The sequence below is a fragment of the Anabrus simplex genome, chromosome 7 (genome assembly GCF_040414725.1).
Source record: "Anabrus simplex isolate iqAnaSimp1 chromosome 7, ASM4041472v1, whole genome shotgun sequence".
Taxonomy (NCBI): domain Eukaryota; kingdom Metazoa; phylum Arthropoda; class Insecta; order Orthoptera; family Tettigoniidae; genus Anabrus; species Anabrus simplex.
The window spans coordinates 164281927-164307175 of record NC_090271.1 but is presented as its reverse complement, the minus strand read 5'-3'; the positions used below and the strand labels follow the sequence as shown (position 1 = coordinate 164307175).

The 25249-nt window shown below is 38.0% G+C and overlaps 1 protein-coding gene across 2 annotated transcripts in view; it reads right to left on the bottom strand.

The window, feature by feature from the left end:
* Window positions 1-25249, bottom strand: part of CtBP (C-terminal binding protein) — a 381638-nt gene that overhangs the window by 124752 nt on the left and 231637 nt on the right. For both annotated transcript variants that reach the window (XM_067151426.2, XM_067151427.2), the window contains exon 3: window positions 23574-23702. In XM_067151426.2, the coding sequence (XP_067007527.1) occupies window positions 23574-23702 (129 nt within the window). The remainder of the gene's footprint in view (window positions 1-23573; window positions 23703-25249) is intronic.

Genomic DNA, 25249 nt, shown 5'->3' with positions numbered 1-25249 from the left:
AGAAATGAGGATCTCTACAAGTATTCCGAAAAGATCACTGACACAATGCGAAAACGAAGACTGAAATTTTACAGACATCTCGTCAGAATGAATGACAACCGCTTGACTAAAAGAATATTTAATTATATAATTGGATTGAGGAGGACAACAAAATGGGTGGAGGAGGTTAAGGAGGACGCAGAAGAAATTAAAATAATATCAGAATTTATCCTCAACAGAAGGAACAGCGGAAGACAGGCCCAAATATGTAATATCTTAGGAGCAGAGAAAAATAAGGAGTGAACGAATGAAGAAGTTCTGGGAAGAGAAAAGAAGAAGACTGGCCAGAAAGCATTAAATTTCAGGCGGTCCACAGTTGGCCAAATTCGGAAGCAAGAAGAAGACAAAAGTTACTCAGTAACAGTCTTTGAAAGTGCATCGAAGAAGGTCTCACTTCAGTAACCAAGGTGTGGAAACAAGACATACACACTAATAAATGCCCGGGGATCAAACATTTAAGACAATTAAGACAATGTGCTGATGGGCGATTTCAATGCAAGATTAACAAAGAGAAGAAGTACAGAAAGACAGTAGTGGAATATTCAGCATACAAACGGACAAATAAGAATGGTGAGAGACTTGCCTAACTGTGCTGTAGCTTTCATCTTTGACTGATGTCAACGAATTTCAAACATTTATGAAGGAAACAGAATGTTTGTTTGTCTGCCTGTCTGTTCCACCATCACGGAGAAACGACTTTATAGATCTCAACCAAAATTCATATTTAGAGTATACTCATCCAGGAGCAGGTTCAGATATGCAGACGATTTAAATATCACTGAACAGACTGGAGGTTTATAGGAAGACCAGAATAGGGGGTTTTTTTTTCCAATTTTCTCTTATACTATTGATTTGTTGTAAAATATCTAGACTGTATATGAAACATATCTCCATTTTAAACAACTTTTGTTATGCACATAATTTTGCCTAGCCTTCAAATGATGGAGTAAATTACTGTTTTCTCTATTGGGTGACCGACAATGAACCTACCGAATACCACGGCAATGTCCCTGGCTGCTTGCCAACAGGGAAGCAACGTAATGCCATTTTCGTCATTATTCCTGTAAACTCGTGGTTGTTAGTTTAGTAGAAGACGACTGAGATGTCAAGGCGCAATTCTGCGGGATATTTGAATAGGTTTTTGAATAGACTAAGGGTGGCAGTTAATATTTCAATAGTACCCCCAGAGTGTAGCCCATTATTTCACACCCTAATGTGTTCTCTGGCATTTACTATAGTTCTTACTGCATTTATCTTCTCGTTTTCTGTCTTAATTTCTTGCCTCTGCCTTGGCTCTTTAGGCTTAAGTAATAACACCATAAATTATTATCTTATTTAAGAATACCTGCTTGACAGCATTTAAGTGTTCATTGTATCATATTGAAAAACTTCTCCCAGCAAGTCCTACATAGCTGGCTCTGCAGTCATTACATTTCAGGCGGTAGACTCCTGAATGGTTGTATTTATTTATGATGTTGACTGATTTGGAGTTATATAGTATGTTGGTATTGTTACGTGTGGTTTTGTAGGCTATTTTTAAGCCTTGTTTTTTAAAGATGTCCGTTATAGAGTGTATATGGTTATTGTTGTAGGTGAAAGTTGCGTAATCTTTTTTGTCTTTGATGGTTCTAGTTAATTTAGTTTTTGATTGGTTTTTTATTTTGCTCATCTGGTTTATCATTTCTCTTTTATATCCGTTCTGTTTGGCTATTTCGTGAATTAGGTTCAATTCTTTGTTTAGATCTTTTTTCGTGAGTGGAATGTTGTATGCTCTGTATCATGCTATAGTATGCGGCTTTCTTGTGAGTATGTGGGTGAGTGGAATCTATTTTTATTGTGTTCGATGTGTGGGTAGGTTTCCTGTATATGCTGTATGTTAAATGGTTGTTGTGTCTGGTTATGGATATATCTAAGTAGTTTATAGTGTTGTTTTCGGTTTCCATTGTGAATTTTATGTGAGGATCTATTTCATTTAGTTGTTCTAGGATTATATTTTCATTGGTATGCCTGTTGTCTATTATAATAAATACATCGTCAACAAATCTGCACCAAAAAATAATGTTATTCAATTTTTGGATTTCTTGATGTTTGAGGTGGTCTATATATATTTCAGCTATTATACCTGATATTGGTGATCCCATGGGTAATCCTTTTTGATGGTATATAGTATCATGGAATTTAAAGTAATTGTTGTTGATGGCAAAGTGTAATAGTTTTATAAATTCATCTATTTCTAACTTGCTCAGTTTGCTATGGTTATTGAGATTGGATTCGATGACTGTTATGGCTTTTTGTGTAGGTATGTTAGAATACATGTTTGTTATGTCATATGTAGCTATTTTATGGTAATGTTCTATTTTTATATTTTTGGTGATCTTACAAAATTCTATTGAGTTTTTTATGGTTTTCTTTGCCTGAAAAACATGTTTTTTGAGAAATTTTTGAATGAATTGTGATAGTTTATAGGTGGGGCTTGGTCTATAGTTTATTATGGGTCTCATAGGAATGTTGTCTATGGATTTTAGGGTATGCTTTGGCAGTAGGTATTCCTGGGTTCATTGTGATCAATTTTGTGGTTTCTTGTTCATTTAAAAGAAAGTTAGAGTTTTTTAGTAAAGTTTTTAAATTCTTTTGAATGCTATTAGTAGGATCTTTGGCCTTGATTTGGAAAGTTTCATCTTGGAAGCAAGTTTTTGTTTTTGTTATATATTCATCTTTATTTATGATAACTGTTGTGTTTCCTTTGTCTGCTTTAGTTAATATTAAGTTGTTTTGTTTGATTTTGTTTTAAAGTTCTTTAATTTGTTTGTGGTTTATGGTGTCTTGTTGGCTGATTTTTTGATTGATTTTGTTAATATATTGTGGTAGTGTTTTTTTTATTTCATATCTGATTTCATTTTGCTTTTCCTAAGGTATTTTGTTTATGGCATTTTCAGTTTCGGTGATGATAGTAGTAATGTTTTCAAATACTGAGTCATTTTTCCAAGATACTTCACCAAAAGCAGCAGTTTACAAATTGCAACAAATTCAACAATAATATAAATCTAACACAACATGCATATGTTATGCACTCCACCAGTTGAAAGTGAAAAACAAACAGTAAAAAGAGGGATTGGTCCCATTCCATTAGATTATACTTTAAACATTTTCAGTTGGCTGCTATGTCAGATCGTAATATGTATTACAGATGGTAACAACCCACAGTACTACTGTTTAGAAATGTAAACCCCATTTTATACATGATAAAACAAACATATGAGGTATCACATGTCAATACTTTAGAAATGAAAGATCCATTTTAATAAGGTATCACATACTAGTACTTTTAGTAATGAAGGATATATTTTTAATTAACCCTTTAATTAAGCTTTTCCTATGTTTACTCCAATGGACTTTTTAAAAAAGTGGAATACCCCAAATATTAATACAAGTGAAATTACGTCTTATTGACATCACAATAACCAATAAGCTGTGATATACCTCTACAACAAAATACTTTTAAGACTCTATAATGGACTCATTATCACTAATGTGTATAAGTGAAAAATCTTATTCCACATTTTGTAATACAAGTGTAGTATGATCCAAAAGACTCTAACAACAAGTACTTTTTAAACAAATGATGTATATTTTTTACCATTTTAGTAGATATTTGTTAATGTTTTAATCATATGAATCAATCATATTGAATGTAATATTATCAATACCAGATGTAAATAAGTGTACAAAAGCTTAGACACACTGAGCCAATATACCTCATACAATAGCATGTTCAAAAACTAAGATGTATAGTCACCAAATGTAACCTTTCATATGTGATGTTTTTATAAATTTATTTTTTTGTGTGTCAACTGAAGATGATCCCCAAGGGATTGAAACCGGTATTGACCAATTTACTAATTTAGAGTAAATAAACTAATGTATTGATAAGGTGGAGACTTTAGACTTTCTTTATATCAGAGTACCAGTCAATACGGAAATGAAGCTGATAGACTATAATTTGATGTTGTCGATGGCGGTGTGTAATTCGAATTTTGTATTCTTGTCGAGCTGAATATGTTTACAAAGTGATTCTTTAACTACCATGTTCATCTCACACTTGGGTTCAGATATGTTATATGCATTTGTACAAGTTTAGATATATTGAGCCCTGTCTCATATATGGCCTATGACCTATATGGCACCCGACGAAGAAATATCTAAAAATTTTAATTCTTTAACTGCCAATTTCACCTTGTACTACGGAAATTTGAATATGTTATTTGTATTTGAAAGTATTATTTAATGAATCCTAACTCGTAAGAATTATAGCTTTTGTTTCACCTTTCATGGACTGTTTCGAAATGGCATTACTGAATATCTACAATTCGAACCTTCACTGCCAAGTTCATCTCGCACCATGAGTTCAGATGTCACGTGCAATTCTAAGAGGCTGTTAAATCCTCACGCGCATTTGAACTACACTCGCACCATTGCCATTCAACGAATGATTGAACGCAGACCTTTTATGCCAAATCCATCAAGAACCTACTTTTCCGAGTGTGTTACATGTGTTTTTTTCATTTATCGAGTCCAAACTCATGTTTGTGCAATTTCTGTCTCACCCTTCACAGCTGTTTTTTTGAATTGACGCTTATTGAATAAGTGATTTCAATCCCTAACTACCAAATTTCATCTCAACCCAAATATTTTTAAAATGTTATGTGCATTTTTGAGACGATTGTGTTTATTGAAATCTAACCTATGTTTTGTACTACACTCGCGGCAGGCAACATTCAATGGAAGAGTGTCTGAAATAATTTGAATCTCCAATGCCAATCATCTCGTACTTCCGCATGGTTTTGTTACAGTTTATATGTATATATGTTTTTTGTTTATGTGTTTATGTTATCTCATGTTTATACAATTTTGACTCACCCTTCATGATCATTTTGAAACTGACATTGTACTTCACGTCTTCATATTCTCTCTTTTAATCACACTGATGTAACACCTTGTATAATATAAATGTCAACATGCTATGCCTATTTCCCACATTTTGGCTGAAGATGACGCCAAACAGCGTCGAAACTAGTTCCAAGTGTAAATATATGTTGTAAATAAACTATAACATTTACTTGTATTGAAAAGGTGGACCCTTTTAAGTTTCCTATCTTCCATCCTCAGTTCAATACGGACAAATATGAAATTCTTAGATTAAAAAAAAAAAAAAATAGAACTCTCATTGTCAATGTAACACGGCTGTGATGGATACTGTTCAATCTCGCAAGAACACTTGGTCTTGCTGAGCCATATGCTGCACTGCCGTAGTCTAACCTGGATAAAATATGTGTCCTATAGAAGCGTAGGAGCACCATATGGTCAGCTCCCCAATTAGTGCTGCTAAGAAACTTCAAGAGATTAAGCCTCTTGGTGCATTGCACTTTTAGCTGCCACACGTGTGACTCCCACGATAATGTACTATCGAAAAGGGGCCCAAGAAATCGGTAAGAGTCAACTACAGGAATAGCAACATTTCCTAAATAAAGCTCAGGATGTGGGTGAAGAGTACATTGCCGAAGTAGACAACAGATGTCTTTGTGGCGGAAAACTGAAAGGCATGTTCGAAGGTCCACTGCTCCACTCTCCTAATAGCTTGCTGTAATTGTCGCTCTGCGACGGCCATATTACGCGAGCTTTAGTGCAGAGCAAAATCGTCCACATATAGCGATGGTATTACTGTTGAACCAGCAGCAGCAATAATACGGTTTATGGCAATCGCGAACAGAGTGACACTGAGAACCATTCCTGTGGGACCCCATTTTCCTGAACATGGTACTGCGAATATGTCCTCCCTATGGAAAATTCTAAGTTCCCATGGAGGGAATTAGATATTTTTCACCAATAGAGCATGTCAAAAACAGATCGGATGTAAGGCTTTTCAGACGTTTGCTCTATTACTCGGCCACGGAATAGACGGAAGGACAAAAAATCGCAATAAATACCGGCAAGTTACCTCGGAATCTCCACTGATGCAGGACTGAAAGGATACCATATCGCCATGTGGTTTCATAGGCCTTTTCTAAGTCAAAGAAAACAGCCACCAAATGCTGTTTGCGGAGAAACACACCCTAGATAGAACTCTACAGGCGTAGCAGGTGGTCAGTGGTCAAGCGAGCGGCTCAAAAACCACATTGGTAATTGGACAGAACTCCTTGTTTCTCCAGACACCAAATAAGCAGGCAATTTACCAACCTCTCGAAGAGCTTACACAAACAGTTAGTGAGACAAACAGGTCTATAACTTCCTGCATACTTAGGATTTTTATCAGGCTTGAGGACAAGAATAACTATGCCCTCCCGCCACGGAGACAGAAACTCACCCTCTATCCAGATTTGGCTGAACACGCGAAGGAGATATAATAGACTATCTACTCTCACTAAGGTGTTTCAACATCTGCTTATGGACATTGTCTAGCCCAGGAGACATGTCCTTGCAAAGCACCAAGGCGCTGCAGAGTTCCCACTCCGTAGAGTGCATGTTACAGTCCTCTGAAGCTTGAGTGGCAAAACTAAGGTGATGACTTTCTGCCTCCCGCTTCAGAGTGAGGAAATCACGATGGTAATTCCTGGAGCCGGACACATCCATGAAATGATTTGCGAGATGCTTACCAATCAAGAGAAGTTCAGTGACGACACTGCCTGAAATGGAGATTTCCGGTACAGAAGATGATCCTTGGATACCCGAAATACGTCGAAGTTTAGTCCACACTTGAGATGATGGAGTATGTGACGTCGTATCTCTCCCACGAAGCTTTCTTACCTTGGCAAAGAACTCGCATCTTAGCGTGGAGTTTCTTAAATGTTACCAAGTTGGCCACAGTAGGCTGCCTACGATAACATTTATGGGCTCGATGGCATTCTTTGATAGCTGCTACAATGTCTTCGTTCCACCCAGGAGCAAATTTTCGGCGAGGAGGCCCTGAGAAGGAGGGAATGGACTCCTCAGCAGCAACAAGGATAACCTGTGTTATGTAAGTTATTTTGCCGTCTACGGTCCGCTTGGTATCGGCATTAAAGACAGCTAGGAATGTGAACTTTGGCCAATCAGTATGTTTAAGAATCCATTAAGGAGGAGCCTCGACGGCTTTTTGTTGTAACAAAGTAAGAAAAATGGGAAAATGGTTACCGTCACAAAGATCGTCCACCGAAACAGCGAGAGTATGTGCCGTAACGTACACTGAAATGAGTTTCTTCGCCTATGTTCAAAAGACATAAATCCAGCTCAGTTACTAATGTTTCCAACTCCCTTCCCCTGGGGCAAGGGGCATCAGAGCCTTACATGGGGTGATGGGCATTAAAATTGCCCAATAAGAGGAAGGGACGAGGAAGCTGATCTATAAGATCAATGACATCATTTATGCTAAGAGGCTGGCCTGGTGGAAAATAAACATTACAAACTGTTGCTATGACAGGCAGCGGAACGCGAACTGCTACAGCCTCCAGCGGCGCTCTTAGTGGGATCTCTTTGCTGTAGGTATCAGAACGGACAAAAATGCCAATGCCACCAGAAGCCCGGTGAGCATAATGTCGTTCTGTCGAGTATAGTCGAAAATTTCTCAAGATTGTATGACGACCTGGGTCCTGTTCCACGAACGAACTTCGCAACTTTGCACTTTTCAGTTAAGATTTTGTTCCACCATCACTTTTCAGATTTAGGTTGCAAAGTGAAAACTTAAAAATTAGGACTCTTTTCACTTTTCAAGCCTGTTATGTTCCTCCATTGGTACAGAAATGCAAAGTGCAAAGAAATGAAGTGAAAAGTGTGGAGAGGAAAGCAGCAAGATTTGTAACAGGGGATTTCAGGAGAAAGAGTAGTGTATCAGAAATGTTCAAGGAACTTGGGTGGGAAACTTCAAGTAAGAGAAGGGAGAAAACTAGACTTATAGGATTATATAGAGCCTGTACAAGAGAAGCATGGGGAGATATCCGTGAGAGGCTTCAGTTGGAAAATAATTATATCGGCAGGACAGACCACAAATATAAAATTACAAGGAATTTTAGCAGAAGTGATTGGGGTAAATTTTCATTCATTGGGAAAGGTTATGAAGGAGTGGAACAGTTTTCCAGGGGTAGTATTTGATCCTTGTCCAAAATCTGTACAGATATTCAAGAAGAGAATAAACAGCAACAGAGAAAATAAATGAAGTGTTAGAGGGCATTCGACCAGTGCAGGTTATTGTAAATAAAAAAATGTGTGTGAATAAATTAATTCCATCCCCTGGTCTAAGGAGTTTGGACAGCCAAAGTAGGGGACTGCCTGTAGGGGTGAAGTACAGTGGGGACTTCGAGGGCCCTGGGACCGCTACGGTAGCTGTGAAGGGCCTTCAGGAACTCTGAAAAGTGGTGGCAAAACGGGCTCTGGTTAAAACGCACCAGGTCGTTATGCTACTTAGGTTCCAGAATGGTAAAAAAGTAAATAAATGCAATGTAAAGTTTAATCTTATACCAGTTGTATAGTATCATTTGAAGTAATTCCACATACTGTATATCAGTTGACTATATTTGTAAGTAGTACAGGAGATATTATAAGTAGAATTTTGTAAAGCAGAGATGCCAACTTTCAAAAAAGGTAATTCGTAATGCAGCCGTTAGGGCACGGGGGGGGGGGTCGTAGATATATATATATTTTTTAAATCGTGATATTACTAACTTACATATCATTTAAAGCTTGTAGTTACTGTTTGGTAAACGTACACTGGTAACATGCTTTTTCTTTTCATATCATGTGCATCCTCTGCACTAACAGAGCACTTAACAGTTCGGAGTTCATATTAGCACGAAATTCAGTCTTGTTCATCTTCATCATGCGCATCCGAAACATCGCGGCTCCACACACTACAAAACATGTGTGAATGACATTTTGAGGAGCGCAATAAACTGGGCCATTCTTCCGAGTATACCTCCCTAAATTTTCAACTATATTTATTACTAGCGTCACTAGTCACGGTAACGTAATCACACGTATTTTCCTGCACAAGAAATCCCTTCATTATTACAAAACCTTTCGCATTTCGTAACACACGATTAGCATATATCCTAGAAGAGCAATATATGTAAATTTGGCAACCAAACTCGCAATAAATACTTCTTCAACAGTCACCCAAACAGTATTCACAATTAAACGGAGTTTGTCACCACTTTACCGTCAAAACAAAGACAAAAGAACTCTCATACTTGCATGGAAGTCTGATCATGTGACGAACAAGGACAACAACTCCGCAAGATATGCCACTTCACAGGTGCCTAAATTTCCGGTACTGGAAGCACACACTGCGTTCGGCGCGTGAAAACTCGAAATATTCTTAAGCGAGGGACAGGAAAGGGGGATAAATTATTTCTGAGAAATCCGAAGATAATATTCTGAGAATCCACGCCACCTTGTGTATCCCTTTGAACACTTCATACACTTAGATTTAAAAATCAACAAAAAATCGTAATTTGTGGTGTGTGATTCGTAAAGGCGTAATTATGATGGGTAATTCGTAATTATTACGATTGAATCGTAATAGTTGGCATCTCTGGTAAAGGATATAAGGATGAGCTGTGCGTTTAATAGAAAAAATTAAAGTTGCAAAGTTCGTTTGTGGAACAGGCCCCTGGTCTGTAATTTGTTTCCTGAATACAGACTATACTCGCCGAATACTCGCTAATGAGCTGGCTCAGCTGAGCAAGATGCAAGTGGTGACCCTCTGTCGTCTCCCATTCTAATTTTCAATTGGGTGACTAAAGTGTCAACCTCTAAATTGGGTAAATCTTGTCTCGGTTTTAGATGTTCCTCCTTTAGTCACCCTTTGTAGTATAGGATTAGCCTCTGTCTCATTCGGCCTTTAAGACCACTTAGGTTTCAAGAAAATTTCTATAATTTCTATAAGGAGTGCTGGTGTTTTGCCTCCTTGCCTTTTGTTAATGGCTGGTTATGTGCAACCTTATCTTTTTGCTCTTAAGGCTGTGTGGTATGGTAATTATGCCTCTGTTTTCATAAGGTAACAGTTTCTTCGTGCTAGTTTCCTTTATTGCAAGTAACAACTCTCATTATTGTTCCGTATTGAAGATGACGCTAGGCATAGAATCTCAAGGATAATTTAATAAAACCACATATTCAATACTTTCCACGTTTAATGTGGTTTGAATCTACATGAATTTATGTAGACTTATCACGTCAGGTACATGTTAGATAGAATAGGACCGACAAGTTTTAATTGTGTTTAAACACCATAAATTTATGTTACTCACAGTCATGTTTTGTTCAGATTTTTTAAATTATTATCCTGGCATGTTAGTCTTAAGAGATTATTAACTTTCGTATACTATTTATGATTTAAAATGTCCCAAACCTTGACCTAAAGGTTGTCTACATGTTGAAGATGCCCAAATAATGGGTGAAACATGTACTTGACCTGATAAGTCTACATAAATTCATGTAGATTCAAACCACATTAAACATGGAAAGTATTGAATGAGTGGTTTTATTAAATTATCCTTGAGATTCTATGCCTAGTTTCCTTTGTTGAGCAAATGATAAGCCCAATACAGGGCAACCATGTATGAATACTTAGAGGTGGGGTCACCTGATGGGTTGCCTAGTGTAATTTTAAGTGTATCGTCAGAAACTGATTTCCTCTTTGAGGCTAGACTCTTGTATTTTGGAGTTCAAACTCCTGTGTGAAGTGCACCTGCTCAGAGCAAACCTTGCTCTTTCAAAATATTATACCTGTCAGGAGCAATTATGCTCTTTTCCATATACTGTAATATAACGACTAGGTAATTAACTCAAGTTTCTTGTACCTGATTTAGGACTTCTAAGTCAAAGAGATTGTTAGAGATGATGAGCTCGTTATTAACCTTGCAATTGTTCCATGTTATTCTATCAGATGTTTTATTTCTCAATTTTAAGAAAGCAAAGAAAATTTCCAAATTTGTTATGCTAAAAGTGGCTCTAAGTAAGCCCTTGTCCAGCCATTTAACTCAGACACTTCCTATTCCTCTGCGAACTACAGAAAGAAAAAAAAAAGATAATAATAATAATAATAATAATAATAATAATAATAATAATAATAATAATAATAATAATAATAATAATAATAATAATAATAATAATAATAATGTTACAACATACCTGACAGTACGAGTCTCAGATGAATTCAGACGCAGAACGTAAGTTATTGCCTTATAATATATACATCAGTTAATATGATGAGCTACTGTCTGCTTGTGGAATAAAAACCTACAGAAAATAGTTTATGACATAGAAATCCGCTATGAAAACTTTAACTAACATAATCTCGACGTCCTTCCAGAAGGAAGAATGGGTAGTATGATTTCAACACCAACTAGTGGTGAATACAACAAGTTTATGGCATGAATTGCTTTGTTTGCAGGATGATTGGTAAACACTCATCAATTGTCAATCAGCTTCATTACAATGCAGTGTGTTTCTGAAGTGAAATAACGTTCAGACTGATGCAGTGTTTTTGCAATGAAAGAAGTGACTATTATTTAGATAGTTTGATACTATGCTGTTGTTTTAAGTACGAGACGAGTTTTTAGTCGCCTTCATCAGTATTCGCTTATGTAATTATGGCCTTAAGTTCCACAACCTTCCTGAAGGATGTTAGGGAAATACTATTAGGGATTCTCAAAAACAATGAACTGGTGTCGTCGTGCAGGGATAATATCCCTACCTCTAACCTGTAGGCCCCGGGTTCGGTTGCCAGCCAGGTCAGGGATTTTTACTTGGAGACCTGAGGGATGGTTTGAGGTCCGCCGCACCTACGAGATTGCAATCGAGTTATATGACAGTGAGATTGCGACCCCAGTCTAGAAAGCCAAAACTGACAGCTGAGAGGATTCGTAGTGCTGACCACATGGCACCTCGTAATCTGCAGGCCTTCGGGCTCAGCAGCGGTCGCTTGGTAGGCCATGGACCTTCAGGGCTGTTGCACCATGTGGTCTTTCTTTGTTTCCTTTATTTTTGAAAAGAGAAGTCCGTGCATAGTGGATGTCTTAAGTTAATTTTATGTGAATAGAGAATGTACAGTACTGTGTTTTAACTTAAGTGATTTTACTGTTCAACCAGTCACCGCATTCTGCCATACTTCACGACTTTTATCATTCTTATTCGTTTGTTTTCTTGGGACCTATCGTGCCATTTGGAAACTGCAATATAATTTCACATTCCTCTACACCAAGTGGACGGAAATCGAAGTCTGGTTTATATTTAATCTTCTGTGGTGAAGGGTATTAGGGGGTTTTCCAAACCTCCAGTCGGCTTATTTCTTCCCCAGAGAACTCCGACTTTGGATGCTGTTGCTGTATCTAGAGCTATGTTAACCAGACAGATTTATGACCGGTTCAGGGAATTTGAGAAGGTAGTTCTGTAGCAGAAGGTTCATTTGCAGACTCAAAATAGCAGCAATTCTGCCAGCTGACAAACAGCAGTATGGTACAGAAACCTTTCATCTTATGCCTGTAGGCCCAGTAAGATGGCTGCCATTTTTAACTAGACAGAACTATAAGAAAAATGTGTAATACTGATAGTAAAGAATATCATGCAAGGCAGAAACTAACCAGAATTTAATCCTCAATGATCAATGCAAATGCTATAACTTTTATATATATTTAGTTTGTTATTTTGTTGCAAGGAAATTGTTAAAAATGATTCAAAACAGATTGTCATATGAAGGTAGCTCAATGTTGTGAAGGAATAAAATAAGGAACTATTGGTTGTAAATATGTACATGGACAAATAGATTTTTAAAAAGAGGCCTAGAAGTATTGATCACGCATAAATCTGACAGAAATGGCTGGAAGATTCCTTTATTCCAGACACTGATATACACTACGAGATCAAAAGTATCCGGACACCCCCAAAACATACGTTCTTCACCTCAGATGCATTGTGCTGCCACCTACTGCCAGGTACTCCATAGCAGCGACCTCAGAAGTCATTCAACATCGTGAGAGAGCAGAATGGGGCGCTCCACGGAACTCACGGACTTCGAACATGGTCAGGTGATTGGGTGTCACTTGTGTCAGAAGTCTGTACACAAGATTTCCACACTACTAAACATCCCTAGGTCCACTGTTTCTGATGTGATAGTGAAGTGGAAACGTGAAGGGACATGTACAGCACGGAAGCGTACAGGCCGACCTTGTCTGTTGACTGACTGCCGACAGTTGAATAGGATCGTCAAGTGTAATACGTAGGCATCTATCCAGACCATTACACAGGAATTCCAAACTGCATCAGGATCTACTCAAGCCGACAAACTTGACCATTACATAAAATAAATGTCATTGTAAAGTACGTATTGTCGTAAGTATACTTTAAGGTTAAGTCAATATTCCACCTTAACAATACCAAAAAATTTTTTTTGTGCTTTTTCTTGAATATTTTACGGCTGGTGATGTCTACAAGTTAGACTAAACATGTCCCGACATATTTTAAATAATGTTGTTTAAATAATTAGACAATAAACTTTTGGTATTATAAAAGTGGAATATTAACTTAACCTTAAAGTAAACTTGACCATATCGGTCCTTAATTGGTCCGTATTGACTCGTAATAACAATAATGTACAACGGGTGATTGTTTGATCCGCCCTGTCAATATATTATTAATCCAGTCTACAGCACTTTCTGAAAGATGAAACAGGTTGCTGGGGCTTCCTGAGTAGGCATGAAGAGGGCAGCGCAGGATGATATGGTCCATGGTCTGCTCCTCTTCACTGCATTCACACATTGGAGAATCCATCCAAACTCACTTATGGCATAAGAAATTGCAGCGTCCATGCCCAGTTCTCAGTCTGTTGAGGCGACACCATAATTTTCTTGGGAGGTCGAATCCCTTCATTTTCTGGGTTGGAATTAGGTCATGAGCATTTGTTCCAGATGTTGAAATTGACCATTCATCCTGCCAGCTCTCGTTTAGATTAAAATTATCCATCAAGAGCCGGCCGGTGAGTATATTTGCTAGTCTCCTGGATCGAAGTCGTCGTGGCAATGGGTAACAAAATTCCTGGTGAACTGGTAATGCGGGAGATGACCAGATCTTCTTTGCTTCTGTAAGTAGAACTTCCTTTCTTCTCAGGTGGGGTGGTGGGATATAACTAAGTACGGGTAACCAGTGGCGAGGTGTTGACTTTACAGTACCAGTTATGCAGCGCATGGTATCATTCAGCTTAGTATCCACTTTATGCACATGTTCACTTTCCAGCCATACCGGGGCACAGTATTCCGCTGCAGAGTAGACAAGACTGATACCCGTTAATCGTAAGCAGTCAGCCGAGGCTCCCCAGGAACTGCCACAAAGCTCATGCTGGATGTTATTCCTTGTAGTGATTTTGTGAGAAAGCTTGGCGAGATGTTCTTTATAGCTCAGAGTTCTGTCCAGTGTGACTCTTAGATATTTCGGGAATGGGTTGTACTTTAGTTTTTCACCAAGAAATAAGACAGATGGCTCATAGTTTGCGAGTTGGTTGCTGAGATGAAAACATGAAACCTTGGTCTTAGAAGCACTTGGGATCAAAGGCCAAGACTTGAAATGTTGCCATTTTGACCAAGTCTGCTGAAAGAATGCCTTCTCCATCCTCAAAATTTCTGCTTTGAGCTACCAGTGCAATGTCGTCTGCATACATGAACTTAGTAGCTGTGGTTGGTGGTAAGTCATGGATGTAGAGGTTGAAGAGAACTGGGGCCAATACTGATCCCTGTGGCAGACCGTTATTTAATTTTCTTTTGCGACTTTTAGAATCCCCTAGTAATACTACAAACTCTCACTCACAGAGCATGTTGGAAATTAGGCTTGCAATTTCCAAGCAGGGAATTACTTGTAGCACTTTAAAAATTAGTCCATGTCGCCAGACAGTATCATATGCACTTGTCAGATCATTAAAGACAGCTGTTGATTTTAACTTCTTTTGGAAGCCTGCCTCGATGTGAGTGATAAGAGACAAAAGTTGATCAGTGCAGCTACGATTTCTTCCGAAACCAGCCTGCTCTGGGGGAATTACAGCGTCAATGAGTGGTGCTATCCTAGTGAGGAGGACTCGTTCCAAGAGTTTATAAGTGTAAATGAGAAGTGCTATTGGGTGGTAGTTTTCAGGTCTCTGCTCCGACTTTCCAGGTTTAAGAAGGGCGATCACCTTTGACCTTTTGAACTGCTTCGGCAGGTTGTTAGTCTGAAGGATGTAAGTAAAAAGAGAAGTGATCCACTTTATGCTATGTTGACCCATATTTCGAAATAATTCATTTAAGATATTATCACGGCCAACAGCCTTACCGGTTTTCAGCATTTTGATAGCAGCTTCAACTTCCTGGTGAACTGGTTTGAGCTTGGTGAGCTTACGTTTCACAGTTTTCGTATGGCATTTATCTCTCTTGGCTTGGGTGACTTCAACCATTCTATTTGCAATGGCATTTGGGCTCAAGTTAGTGCACTGCTTTTTAGAGTAATGTTTTCCAGTAAGTCGATTTAAGACTCTCCAAGCTTTTCTGTTCGATTTTGCAAAGTCCATGTCTTTCACTGTTGCTTCCCACTTTTCTCTCCTATTCTTGCCTAATGACCGTAGAAGCTGTGAACCTATTTCATGGCTGCCTGTTGTTTGATATTCTTCATACAGGGGCCTCACTTTCTGGATTCAAACTGGGCACATATTTTCTGAAACCTCTCGGAATGTTCAATTTGGCAGCTGAAATGACTAAGCTGACAAAGTCATCATAGTTACTAGCAGTTGGTTCTAGATTTGTATCACACAGCTTTTGATCAAGATTTTAAAGAGAATTTATCCCAGTTTGCACGATTAAAATTCCACCTGGGTAAAGGTACTCAGAGATATCTTCATACCTGCTTCCAACAGGACTGGTCGATGCTGGCTCTTTGGGAAAATCGACAATATTGTACGTGTAATACTGAGAGGTTGAACAAAGCAATCCTTGGACACAAATGTTAGGTCAGGGTTGTAGTCTCTTCTCCAGTGAGCAGAATTGAAAGTGCCCTTGTCTTTCGCATCAAAAACTAGGTGCAGATCGGATATTTCAGCCCACTGAGTTAATGCCTCACCATCTTCATCAACTGTGTTATATCGCCAGTTAGTATGATGGCTGTTAAAATCTCCAGTGTAAATGCAGGGATGGCTGAAGGTTGGACAAATGAAAGGAGGCCATCTGATGCTAGGAGGATTATACACGTTAACAACTGTTACGTTATTAACCTGTATTACTATAGAGAAAATGAGATCCTTCACACTAGACTCAACAACCCGAACTCCTGTAAGACTGGATTTGGCATAGGTGGCAATTCCATACTGCTGATGGTGGATAGTGTCGACTAGGGTATAGCCCAATATTCGTCCTCTTCTATCAAAGTCCTGTTCATCTGTTGTGTGCGCCTCTTGAATGTTGACGATATCAATGCCGAGGTTATTCAGCTGGTTTTCTAAGATATTCCACACTTGGCACGACTTAAGCCTTCAATATTTAGTTGGAAAATATGGACTGAAGATCCAATGTCTATTGCTGAGTGGTTCTGAAAAGAACCATTATTTCCAAAAGTTTGATACATTATGTCATTCAATTCAATCACCTTATGTCGCTATTGCTCGCTTAGCACCACCTGGGGGACACATGCAGAGCAATTAATAGGTACTTTTGATCACATAGTGTATATGAGAATGTAATAAGAATGAAATGGTATTTCTTTCAAGTTGCAGGAATTCCACAGTGAGATGTATATGAAACATTTTTTGAACCAGGAAGCAAATGATACAGTCATGTGCTGCTAAATTTAACGGAATGTGTGAGCAAAGAATGTAGTATACGAACTTCATAGATGTCATAGGAGTTTGCTTTGCTTCAGATGAGAAGAATCTCTTTCAATTATCATCTGTCTTTACTTTCAATTAACATCTCTATTTAGAGTCAATATACATGGAGAAATAGATATTTCTTTATTATAATTCCAGCGTCATTTTGAATATAACTGAATAATTGTAACTTACATGAAACTTCACAATTTGAGAAAAGACTATATGAATGGTCCGATATAATAGATACGAGCACTTGCTCATTAAGGAAATGCGGTCTTACCCAGACAAAGGCTTATCAGGTCAGTTAATGTTGTTGAATTTATGTAGATGAAGATAATGTGTTTACTTGGTGACAATTCATTAGATATGTTTTGACCCCTTTTGGTGGCGAAATACTTAGCCACCCCACATAAAGGTCCATATTGTTAACAAATTGCAATGAATATGGTCTTATAGCCATGAGCCACATGTCTGAACGGATAGTGGCTAAATAGTAAGCCACAAAGAAGATTATGAAGGCCGTGCAAGCAATTGGGATTGCAATACAATCGAGGTGGTTAATGATATTGCCACCATCCATTGAGGCTCCATGGGAAAATGTGGTTATACCGTATTGGAGAGAATTCAATGTTTTTCTAACAAACACAATTTGAATTGCTAGTTGTGGCTATATCAGTGTCTTCAGTTGATATTCAGACAGTCTATTCGGCCAACGGTAAGCAGATCTCTTCACAAGTACATTATTTTATGAAGTTGTTTTGTTGACGTTACGCCAAACAATACTACGGTTTCCAACTAATTATTTTACATTATAAAAGAAACAGTTATAGAACAGTGTGAGGTAGAAATGCATGTAGAAATAAACATATATGTAACCAATGTGCGACTTTAGTATGGGAAATTATCGGCTCAGATAATATTATCGCCTTTATCTGAGTTGGCAAGTAATGAAACATAACCTCACTTTTAACTGTAGGCCTAGGCCTATGTTTATGCTATTAAACTTAACAGCGTCCAGCTGCCAGAAAACATCTGTCAAAACCGTATTTTCTTATCTGTGTTTCAAGATACGTCATGGCGAAATACGTGGACGTAAATAACATGTCGGCAGACGAGCTATTCGACTTACTAGACGCTGTTTCAGCAGATCAAGCATACGACTCTGATGAAGGTGGGGATAGTGATGCTGAAGATTCTGTTGCATACAGAACTCGGGCGATGGATACATCTACTTGTTCTAAACGCAGCAATGATTCTGAATTGCACAATAACGTGTCAGAAATTGAATCAGCTGATCCCATGGATACTGATGACATTGACATACAAGATGATCCTGAAAATTTTCCTAGTCTGTCATCAAGGTTCATTCAAATTTGTAATGACTATTTGTATTTGTCCTACGGTGTTGTTTAAAAGTTCCTGCCAATGAAAGAAAGTTGTGACTTCATGTAATGATGGTGGCTAAATAAGTAGCCACCATCCACGTACAGAAAGTTGTGGGTCAGAATGGATGGTGGCTAAATATTTAACCAGCCTGTTTTTATTCATATATAACAAATTTAGGAGCAATTTGCCTTAAAAACTGTCCTAACCTATTCGTTTGCAACTCAGGATGAAGAGAAACATAAAAATATACTCGTAAGCAACAAAAAAATTCCTGCCCTATAAAGGGTTAAGAAGTACAGACTGGTAGAGTCATCTATATAATCGATGAAAGTTAAGGGTAAAAAAGTCTTTGGAAATGCTATGATAAAGTAACTGCACATCAAGGATAGGAGTATTTGGAAATATAAAGTCTTTGTAGGATATACTGATGGTCTCAGCAAGATTATTGAAATATTAAATATTAACCCGCGAGTGGTCGCTATATGAGATTTTCTCTCACATGATTTTTTATTGTGATATTACTTCACAGTGATGAAAGGTAGGTGACTGTTCCCTCTTCTAGCTGAGTTTGTAACTGTCGTCAGTAGAGCTATTCATATTTGAAGGGTAAGCACCCCCTACCATAGTCAGAACAAAGGTTCCTATATGTCCGTGCGCGAGTTTCTCTCATCGCGCGACTAATGGTGTTGGTGTTATTTTGAAGTGGAGTGGGAAACTTACTCCTGTTGTACGCGTTAGAGTTTGTATTATGAGTACTCCTTGTTTTTGAAAATGCCATTGTGTTCAGGAACTTTGCTTTGTACGTAAATATTACTAGATATAATATATGTGTTAGATTTTATTTTTTACAACTTCAGGACGGAAATTATTTTTATGTACATTGCATGTGTTATTTTAAGTAGTAATTTGTGTCTTTAATAAACAGCTAATCATGTCCGGCTCCATGGCTAAATGGTTAGCGTGCTGGCCTTTGGTCACAGGAGTCCCGGGTTCGATTTCCGGCGGGGTCTGGAATTTAAGCCTTAATTGGTTAATTTCGCTGACACGGGAGCTGGGTGTACGTGTCGTCTTCATCATCATTTCATCCTCATCAAGGTCACCTATGGGAGGCAAATCAAAAGACCTACATCTGGCGAGCCAAACTTGTCCTCGGACACTCCCGACGCTAAAAGCAAACACCTCTCTCTCTCTCTCTCTCTCTCTCTCTCTCTCTCTCTCTCTCTCTCTCTCTCTCTCTCTCTCTCTCTCTCTCTCTCACACACACACACACACACACACCTAATCATTTCATTTTTATCTAAAATATATAAGGTAGAACTTGCATTTCATTTCAGTAGTAAATTTCAGCCTTACGCCCCAAAAAACTGTTAAAAGTGTCATATTTATTTTAATGTGAGAGAAAATCTCACGCGCAACCACTCGCGTTACATTTCGGCTAGCGACCACTCGCGGGTTAAATAAAGAAAGGGAATGATGCTAAATTGAAACATTACTAAACAGTTATCTAACTACCAGAAGCTCTGCATGAACCTGTATGGAACCAAATTCCTCTTTTACTAGATTATAATCAATTAAATATTATTCAATTTTTATCAGTAATATTTGTTGTGTTTAGGTTGTTTAGGTTGATAGCAGTTTTCCTGTTGATGATGTAGTCAACATAAAAGATACATAAGCAGCATTCAGGAGCAGAAATGTGCAAAAAGATCTGGCTTCCACCACAACCATCTATATATATATATATATATAAAATAAGAGTTTTGTCTGTACATTGCTCAGAATTTTAAAAGGATGGAATTTCTGTAATGGTCGTGTCCACCGTAGCAAAAAAAAATACACTTTTTAATTTCTGTCTGTCCGTCTATCTGTCTGTCTGTCAGTATGTATGTACATGCATCACGAGAAAACTGCTGAAGAGAATTTAATGAAAATCAGTATGTTAAGTCAGGAAATATGTCACTACAATCTAGGACATAAATAATCTTATTCACGCTGAGAGAAAGGGCAGTTTAGGGGAATCACGCTGAGTGAAATGGTAGTTAGGGAAATGCCTAAAATTTAATTCTTAAATATTTACGTCATTATTGGTCCTATCTCACTGAAAACTGGTATACAAAGTCCGAGAATGAGCTACTACAATCTAGGCTATAAATCATTTTATTCACGCTGAATGAAATGGTAGTTTAGGGGAAGGCCTAAAATTTAATTCTCAAATATTTATATTATTAGTGGTCATACGATAAATACTACATAACTAAAGTTATATAGAATTAAATTTCCGACCATTTATGTCATACATTTTTACCGTACTGGCTAGGATAACACAGATATTCATGTATTTGCATTTTTGTCGCCTAGTCTATATCAACGCCGAGTCGCGAGAAAATGGGTTAACAGAATTTAATGAAAATCGGTATATAGAGTCGGCGAATAAGAAACTACAGTCAAAGCTATAAACCATATTATTCACCCTGGATGAAATTGCAGTTTAGGGGAAGGCGCCTAAAATTTAATTTTTAATTACCTGTGTTTTTTGTCCTATCGAAAAGTACTACATTACAAAAGTTACAGAGAATACAATTTCCGATCATTTTAAGTTTTATTCAGTTCTACCGTACCGACTATGATGAGTTGTATTTCAGAGTCGGAAGAAAACTAAATGTGAAGGCCTACAATATCGAAAGCGCATAACATTGATCAACAATAACATTACAATGACCATTGTTTGTTGTGATGTTATTTGTCTCCTATGCTGCATCTCAACTCCGATAGATGGGATTACTGCTGCGTACTGAGTATAATAGCCTGACTAAATATTCTTCTTTAGGATGCCATTTTTCTAGTTCATACATTTTCTGATACAGCTGGTACGTAACAAACTGGTTCTTCATAGTATTCCAGTTATTCGAGCCGTAGTCTGGTGCGCTGTTTTGAATGAGCAGTGTGCATACTTAAGGCAGAGGCTGACATGGTAGTAGTAGTAGTAGTAGTAGTAGTAGTAGTAGTAGTAGTAGTAGTAGTAGTAGTAGTAGTAGTAGTATGGCCTGGTCTAGAATAACAATTTAGGCCTATTCCAAATTATAGCAGAACAATTCACTAAATAACTCAAAATTCAACCCTGAAAAGAGTTGTTTCTTAAGAAAAGCTTCTTCCTCTTCACTTTTATTAAATTCTACATTCATTTTAATCCAGATTATCAGTGAAGAGGGGGTTTCTCCTCTGGCTTCGAGGAAAAATTTGCCTCCGAGTCAGATAGATTTTTCCACCGCCAGTGTAGTGAACTGATATTTTCGGACTCATCAGATACTCCTAGGAAACAGATTAGTAAAAGAGTTTATTTTTTGCCCTGGGAGTCTCCACTATTCGACCCTCTCCCCACCGAAAAAAGACGAAGAAGAGTGTTCACGAATCACTGCTGTCTGCAGCTTGTTCATTCAAGCTCTGGAACTTTGGACTGTTAGATCGGCAGTGTAGTCCTGTTTGTTAAAAGTGGGAAAATATGTGGTGTTTCATTTGATCGAGTATCCCATATGAAAGCATTGCTTTTAATCATGCCATTCCTACTGACGTCATTGTAATGCAGGTTCATTTCAGTTGGGAAAACCACTAAGACATTCTTTTTGAGGATGTAAAAAGGCAGGTGGAGAGCGAGTGTCTACCATTACAATGAAAACTCTCCAAATTGTGACTGATGGTATGCCACCGGGTCTACCATTACAGTGAAAACTCCCTGAATCAGTCTTCATATGAGAAAATATGTTTGGTGAATTCCCCGTCGAGTTTCTTGGGTAAAGTTAAGAGCTATGCAATTTAATACAATCTTGCTCTCAACATGTACACTAGAATGCCGTATACAATGTAGAATTCCATAGCAAAGCACAGGTACATCAGCTAGTCCTAGGATAATTGCTGACAGTCATAACAAAGTTAGAAGCCATGGGTCTGCCACTTCCTGATTCATTGGCAATTGTGGAGGACTTTCAAATGTTCCTGGAATATGAGGCTAGACTGTGATTGATTCAGGTGTTCACTTAAGAAAATGCTAAATGGCAAGAGTGTACCTAATGGTTGTAATGAAAAATTTAACCTGACATTGACTGAAATCTGATCTTTTAAGTTTTTGCATATCATTTCTTGCAACAGGAAGGATTATTTTCTGTCAACACAAACATTTTGAACAAACGTATGAATTTAACTGCAGTAAATTTGGAAATGCTATTAACTGTTCAATGTGCTACCAGAAAAGTAGTTTTGATAGTCCATATTTAGTGCAACTTTTCATTTCACTAAGCATGTTTTTGCACATTTCGACAGTGCATGTTGCATGCACATTTTAGGCTTTGACAGTGAATGGAAACCTTGTCTTTATTGAATACAAGCCGAAATCTTTCATTATCACCGTTATCATTGGTTACATTTCCTTAAGACACTACTTAAGACAGAAATGACTTAAAGCAAACTGTAAATCAAATATGATCCCAGAGCCAATAACCATCTCATACATGTGAGACTAATGAGATTGATAGTAATACCCATTAAATTCAAACACTCAACCCACAAAATGATGTTCATATCTTAACACCACCTTAACAAAAATCCTAATACACTCATACCTGAAAACATCAAGAGTTACCGAATACAAGTTTCTTCTGTTTTTTTTGTTCTTTTTGTGTTAAGTGAAAGCAAACAGACAATTTCAAATGCAAGATTATGACAACTGTGTTTTGGGATAGGTGATGCGTTCAGTTAAGTTAAATTTATGCCACAATGACAACAATAAAAGAAGCTGCATACTGCGCAACCTTGAGGAACCTTCAGCATGCCATACAGAATATGCAACATGGCCCACCATCATCTGGAGTTTTGTTGCTGCATGACAATGCACAACCTTATTCTGCTGCTCAAACTCAAGAGTTAAATAGATCCTCTGGATGGGAGCAAATGGACCACCCACCATAAAGGCTGTACCACACACTGAGTGATCACCACCTGTTCTGCTTCCTGAAAGGGGTTTCTCACTGGTTAGCGGTTTGACACTGATGAAGAAGAGAAAACAACAGTTGAAGATGGGTTGTTTTCACAGGCAGCTGAGTTCCATGACATGGGCATAAATACATTAGTAGAACGCTATGATAAATGTTTAAACAAAGGAGGGAACTATGTAGAAAAATAGCTTAATGTGTACAGAGTGGAAAAAAAGTTTTTGGGAATATCGTTACTAGTTTTGTTCCTACTGAAAAACACACCTTATATATTTTTTTTTTAAATAATCTTTTTGTGTACACGCTATACAGAACCTTACCTTAACGTCTATGTTGTCAACTCCGCTGCCGATGCGGACGATGATTCTCAGAGCTTTGAATTTTTCGAGATCTTCTTTTGTTAGGATAATTGTATGCCACATGAGTGCTCCTACAGCCTCATTAAGAACCTAGAACAGTGAAATGATGATTACATGACATACTTTTGTAATTCTTATTTGACTGCAAAATCAATAGACACTGGCTGCAGCAGGAATCCAAAGAAGTTTATAAAAGGCAAAGGTATGACTAATAATGAACTATAAATTAAAATGAGTACAATGTAAAGAAGAAGATGGTATTAACGTAAAGAAATAAATGTATAGGCTAACTGGATTAAAGCCACTATATATATTTATTTAATAAAGCCGAGCTTTCCGCCAAATTGCACTGGCCTTCATCACGGCAATTTAAGTTCTGCCTCCGACAGTGAGCAAAGAAATTCTTCGAAGGAACGTGGAAGTCATGACCGTACTATCCATGGCCTCCAGGATTGTCGCACTGTGCTGTGGTGGTTGGGAAGAAGGTTACTGATTCACCGCCCTCTGTCTACAGTTTCTTGAGTGCGTCCAGCTGTGCCGTGGAGGTGTTATGCATGTATTTCTGCAGCACAGGTCTCCATGTATTTGATAACTTGAAGCCGTCTTTCCTATTGATGTTATTTGGGCGTAGTTCTATCTCTATAGTTTACCTTAGAAGTCAAGCATAGAAGTCTTTTACAGACGCGACGACCTTCACCTATTCAAACAGGATTTCATGCTCTGTACTGTAGAAGTGTTCTGCTATGGCAGACTGGCTTATGACATTCTCCGTGGAGAATGAAAGATTGGCATTCCTTACCAACCTGACGTGTTCTTTCACCCTGGTGCTAATAAGCCTTTTTGTCATGCCAATATATGAGCAACCACAACCACATGGAACTTCATACACACCTGGTGCCACCTTACATGGCACGTGTAACTGACGGAATAGGGCGCATTCTTAGGAAGTACAGTCCGGCTCCATGGCTAAATGGTTAGCGTGCTGGCCTTTGGTAACAGGGGTCCCGGGTTCAATTCCCGGCAGGGTCGGGAATTTTAAAAATAATTGGTTAAATTCGCTGAGACGGGGGCTGGGTGTATGCGTCATCTTCATCGTTTCATCCCCATCACGATGCGCAGATTGCCTACAGGCGTTAGATCAAAAGACCAGCATCTGGCGAGCCAAACTTGTCCTCAGACACTCCTGGCACTAAAAGCCATACGCCATTTCATTTCATTAGGAAGTACAATATAATTCCAGTTTTCACCGCAGACCGGAAGCTCAAATCAGTTTCGACCATTCAAAGAAAAACCACATCTTGAAACACCGTGCTGAGAGGGATAGCAAGTGTACTACCGGAGCATGTGTTATGTTGGTGGAAAGAGGATAGGAAACTGAATTGTGAGGATAAGTAGTATGGGATATTCTCGTTTAATACTCTCATACGTGCAGGACTCTACACGTAACCCCTACTTTTAAATTGAATAGTTTAATATTTTTACCACCTGAAGATGGAGCCAAGACTCTGAAATGTGTCTTGAAATAAAACATTTCATAAAAAATTGTGTGTGGTAACTGCCTTAATTATTCATAAAGAAACAAGATGTTTTGCTGTGCTTTTTGGCACGTGACACATTTTCATTTGACTGCCCTTTAC